Genomic DNA, 5,163 nt, shown 5'->3' with positions numbered 1-5,163 from the left:
TATCCTCTTTTTACAACACAATCCCCTCAAATAAGACAATTATATGCAATGGTCAACAAATGGCAGCTCTACAATCAATGCTTCCAACACAATCCCCTGAAATAAGAAAGTTATATACAATACTCAACAAGTAACATTCCACCCAAAAAAAAAAGGATAAAACCTTATAGGGTAGCCCTACTTACATCTTAGATTGTATGGCACACAATATCTTAGGAAACTTTCAATAGATTTACCTAAAGCCTAATTTGCAGAGCAATATCAAAAGTATACTTTTAATTATTTGCCTGAAACAAGAAACATTTATATGGATTAATCCCGCTTCTCTTTCACCAAAAAAAAAAAAAAGAAACATTTATATATATCTATATATATAAAGATAGAGAAAAATAAGAGAAAGGGAGCTTCTCTGCCATTATCAAAACAATACTAATTCAGAAATATATAAGAGTTAATCAGAAACCAGTAAGCTACAAACAGTTATTCCTTTAACCAATTTTTTCTATTCTCGACCGTATCTAAGGCGTACTTCGTTTGCTCTTACATTAGGTGTTCGATTATAGCATTAGTTCAGTCGTAGAAATACGTTGATAGCATAGTATTGAAAAATGTATGTAGAGACCACCAACACTATGGCTTGCATACCTGGATGATAACCACAATATGCTTGCTACATAATTATATATACTTACAACTATGTCTTCTGACAATTGTTGAACCGTTTGTTTTAGTAAATATGATCCCTTTTGTAATCGGCTGACGCTTGCAAATCTATGCAGCTCATCATGAGGCCTCGGCGAAAGCGCATCAAAGAACTTTCAGGATCAACTGGCCCCTACACTATTAGAGCTAAAGTCATTGAAAAAACAAATGTGCATTCTGAGCCAGATGGCCAAGGCTTGGAGCTACAAATAATTACATTCCAAGATGAAGAGGTAATTTAAAGAATTTAAATTACGATCTATATGTTATACATTTACTTAGGATCAGGAATGAACGGAATTATATGCAAACTACCATTGAATGGTTAAGAGCGATTATAAATATGTCAGACCATATACCAACTAACTTAATAGCTAAACGAGCCTTAGTCAATTAGCCCATGGTCAACTATCAAATAAAAGGGTGCAGCCAGTTTATGTAAAAACGGCGGTAAGCCACATAGATTAATCTTAGTCAGTACTGATATGATTTCTGTCATATGCTAAAAGATGGCGCTAGGTGTGTCTCTATTGATTGCATGATTTTCCTGTCTCAGAGTATTTTCAGAAGGTTACTTACGCTTTGGGCTTGTTTGACATAGCTTAATCAATTTCATTTAACATAATTCAACAAAGCGGCTAATTTTAGTAGCCTCGTATTTAGGTGCTTTTGAGGCAACGCAGGACTTTCAGAAGTACTGTGGAGGCCTCCTACTAACTTTGAGAACCAACGGCATACAACGTCTAACCCATCTTATAATTAAAGAGTTTAAGAGTTATGCACACAAATTCTTACCTGATAATTACTCAGGTACTAGATTTAGAGCAACCTTCACAATCTTTATATTTAGAAATCCTAAACAACTAATATGTACCATAGATTAGCTATCACTAAAACACAGTGTTACCAAAACTGTTGAAACAAATTACCCCTGCTCATATTTCATTCTGATTTGCATAGCCAGGCTACTATTTGTATGCAGTAAAAAAGTGTACCTAAAAAGGTTTGCGTGCATTGCAGGGTACTAAAATGAGGACTTTCCTACACGAACATGAGCTAGAATTTTTTCAAGGCGTTATTCAGGACAACCTGGAATACGACATCTCTAATGCAAAACTAAAGTTAGACGTTGATACAACTTCAGAGAATCCTGATGGTCAGATTTATGACATCTTTTTCAACATAGATACCATTGTCAAACCTGTATCTGGTGAAGAAGCTCCTAAGGCACTTAATTTCGTATTAATTGGATCAATACCCAGAAAAGTAGCACTTGAAGACCGCTATGGTAAGCCAAACTGGACTAAACTATACAGCATAGTCCGAGCCTTAACACACACACACACACACATAAACACGCACCCGCATCAAAAAAGAAAGATACTAAAAAAACCTTTTGTTTATTGAATGCATAATTAATTACGGCTTAAACTTTAGATGTGCTAGGAGTTGTTATATATGTTGACCGATCTTTGCCAAACCACGCCAACATAGAGCGGACAGCCGATGCTTGTGAAGTAATGATTGTCGATCACAGGTCAGTGAATTCACAAGTTGATGATAATATCCACTTTTATAAACACAAACTATATCAAAAAAACCCTTTTTAATAGCAATTTGCATGTGCAGCCATGAACAGATTCTGATAATAACGGCTTGGGCAGATCTGCCTTTGCAAGAATGTTTGGCATTGCAGTCCATAGCACCAAGCTTTCCTGTGGTAGCCTTTACAGCTCTAATGCCAAGCTACCAAAAAGGTAATTTCATAACCCAAGAAAACAAAATTAGAGTAGCAGTAGCTGTTATTCATGACTGACATAACCATGCCATCAACTCTAGGATTTTCCCTTTGTACCACGCATTCAACATTCATCATGTTAGATCCGCCGGGAGAAGAGGCTGAATTGCTCAGGACTTGGTAAGAGTTCGTGCATCAAAACCCATGACCCTAATTACACTTTACACAATTAACAATTAGTAAAATTACAGGGCCAAGCAAAACAAAAGTCTACTAGCAGGAAAAAGACAACATGTCTTTGAAGTCCGCCTTCCAGAAATCCATCGTACCATAACAAGAATTGAAACACTCCTCAAAAAGAGTGTAAGTGTAATATATATTAAAACTAAATAGCGACACTTCTCATAATGTAATCCTGCATTACTAGGCGTTTCAATAGAGTTATATGCACGGTGATGTTCAGAAAATGATTACAAACGACAGCCGCCAACAAACAGTTACTTCTTTAAAATTGCAGGCAAACAACACTTTACAGGAAGAACACCACTGGCTATATGTTACGCTGCACCAGTTTGACCCTAAAGATGTGCACTTGTACCATGGTTGTAGTAATTGTGGCACTGGCAACGATGAAGAGATAGGAGTCGCATATCTGTGTAATGATTGTCTGCAGGACAATGTCGTTTCCACTCCAAGGTATTAACTCACAACACGAAAAACACTCCTGTGAACTTAACTCCTTAATTGCATAATGTTTTGCGTGTACAGAATGGCAGCAACATTTCAAGTGGCAGACGGAACTGGAGAGTATACTCTATCTGCATACACTGAAAATTTAGAAATGCTTTTGGAAATGAAAGCTGCAGCCTTCCACTCTCTGACTGAACAGGTATAATTTCAATGCAGTTTTGTTATACACATGTGTCTTCAACACACCTATACACCTTTGGAAATAGAAATCCCTAACCCTGTGTATTCCCCACATATCAAAACAGTCACACAACCCAAATATTCTGATTTAATTACGTAAATAATTCAGGCAGTTCACATACAGTAAACAGTAACCCTTAAGCCAGATTAAGAAGGCATCCTAACGGTACAACATAAATTTATCGCTGACTAACCACTCATACGCATTCATTCAATGCAGGGTAAACAGGCCTATCTCAAAGACATTGCAGACAAATTTAAGACGACTAAGTTGTACGTTAAAGTCATGCCAACTAAAGCTCTCTCTAGAACTCAAGAATTGAAGTGGATGCTCCACAAAATCTCTCTAACCTAAACAACAAATATGCCAAGACTATTTTGACTCATTTTGAAGCAGGTCTGTTCCAAGGCACATTTTCAAATATAAGCGCGAAACATCTCGGGTTAGTTACCCTTGAGACAATTAGATCGGAGTGTAGCGGAACTTTAGTAACATATGATAACTAGACAACCTTACTTTTTGCGGTAAAAGCATCTACCGTGTAAGATAGCCTAGATTGTACTAATTGTAAATATTCGTACTTTTCTCTTAACTAAATTCTGGCAAGACGGTTTAATCCTTTGATAAACACGACTTTCCAATACGTATGCGGTTAGCTGCAGCGATGTTCTATAACATTTAACTTGACCAATGTAGTAGTATAACACTGCCATACAATTTCGTAAATGGTAGGAGGCAACTACATGAAAAAAAAATAGTTCACAGTTTAAAACAAATCACACATTAACTAAACCCAATTACCGTTGAAGACGTTGCAAATGATAGTCAAATCGAGGCTCCGCGCCCGGTAGGGCGCGGCGCAGCGACTAGTATGTAAAATATGTACATGTGGAGCAATATTTAACCTGTTTTAAGCTTACGAATTGTGCGCTCTTAAGGAAGACTTGTTGGTGTAAATATTACTGATTATCTTAATTTATGTGGAGTTAGACCTGGCAAACGGGGCAATTATGTCGGAGTCGGGTCGGTCAATTTGGAGTCGGGTCATTTTAGGTCTGTAAACTTCGGATTGGGTTTGACCGGGTCAACTATATTATCAAGTTATTTGTGGATAATAATTAGTTTGAAATAATAAACATTCGGGTCGGGTTATACTGTGTCGGGTTAATTTGGGTTCGGGTCTTGAGTTCGGATGTCGGGTCAGGTCTTGAGCTCGCTGGTAACTAAGTTAACGTAGACTAAATGCAAAAGCTAAAATGAACTGACAAACTGAACTAAACATTGAATGAAGGTAAACTAAACTGGATTTAACTAAACTGAACGAAGCTGGAAACAACATAATTCGTAAAGCTGTAAATCAAATTAACTCGAATCAATAAGACCCGACTCAAATCTTTATTAATACAAACATCAATCAATCAATACTATATATTAAATCCAGAAACCAAGGGACTTCAATGTAATTAAAGAAAGTTATACAAATTAATTATACTTGATGGGGCATATTCTGCACCCGCTGACCAGTCAGCATATTGAGCAAGGTCAAAGATATCCACAGCAAGTCAACGGCTTAGACAGCCTAACCGGCGCCACCTGTCGGCCTGTCTCTTGTGCCTCGGCGGGGACAACTAGCCAGCCGAGGCACACATCCGCGAACTCATATCCAAGACCCCTCGGCGGTGAGTCAACAGAGCCCGCCGGCCTGCCATGGGTCCCTCGGCCGAGGGGTAGATCAGTCTTTCCACCTGCTAGCCACTTGGCCACTTGGCCACTACGTGACAAAAGGTGAAAG

At 38.0% G+C, this 5,163-nt stretch overlaps 1 protein-coding gene across 1 annotated transcript; it reads left to right on the top strand.

Moving 5' to 3' along the window:
- The first annotated feature begins 2,192 nt into the window (after window positions 1-2,192).
- Window positions 2,193-3,905, top strand: LOC141612733 (replication protein A 70 kDa DNA-binding subunit B-like). Its single transcript, XM_074431506.1, has 7 exons — window positions 2,193-2,239; window positions 2,332-2,459; window positions 2,542-2,620; window positions 2,692-2,803; window positions 2,958-3,136; window positions 3,209-3,329; window positions 3,591-3,905. The coding sequence occupies exons 1-7, from the start codon at window positions 2,223-2,225 to the stop codon at window positions 3,723-3,725; spliced, it is 771 nt and encodes a 256-aa protein (XP_074287607.1). The 5' UTR covers window positions 2,193-2,222; the 3' UTR covers window positions 3,726-3,905.
- The last annotated feature ends 1,258 nt before the right edge of the window (window positions 3,906-5,163 follow it).

Source organism: Silene latifolia, chromosome 11 (assembly GCF_048544455.1).
Source record: "Silene latifolia isolate original U9 population chromosome 11, ASM4854445v1, whole genome shotgun sequence".
Taxonomy (NCBI): Eukaryota; Viridiplantae; Streptophyta; class Magnoliopsida; order Caryophyllales; family Caryophyllaceae; genus Silene; species Silene latifolia.
This window is presented reverse-complemented; position numbering and strand designations above follow the sequence as displayed.

Bases quoted from the DNA above. Each gene is read 5' to 3' on its own strand.
- LOC141612733 (XM_074431506.1), top strand. The intron at 2,460-2,541 runs GTAATTTCATAA...CATCAACTCTAG, and splicing joins AATGCCAAGCTACCAAAAAG to GATTTTCCCTTTGTACCACG. The intron at 3,330-3,590 runs GTATAATTTCAA...CATTCAATGCAG, and splicing joins TCCACTCTCTGACTGAACAG to GGTAAACAGGCCTATCTCAA.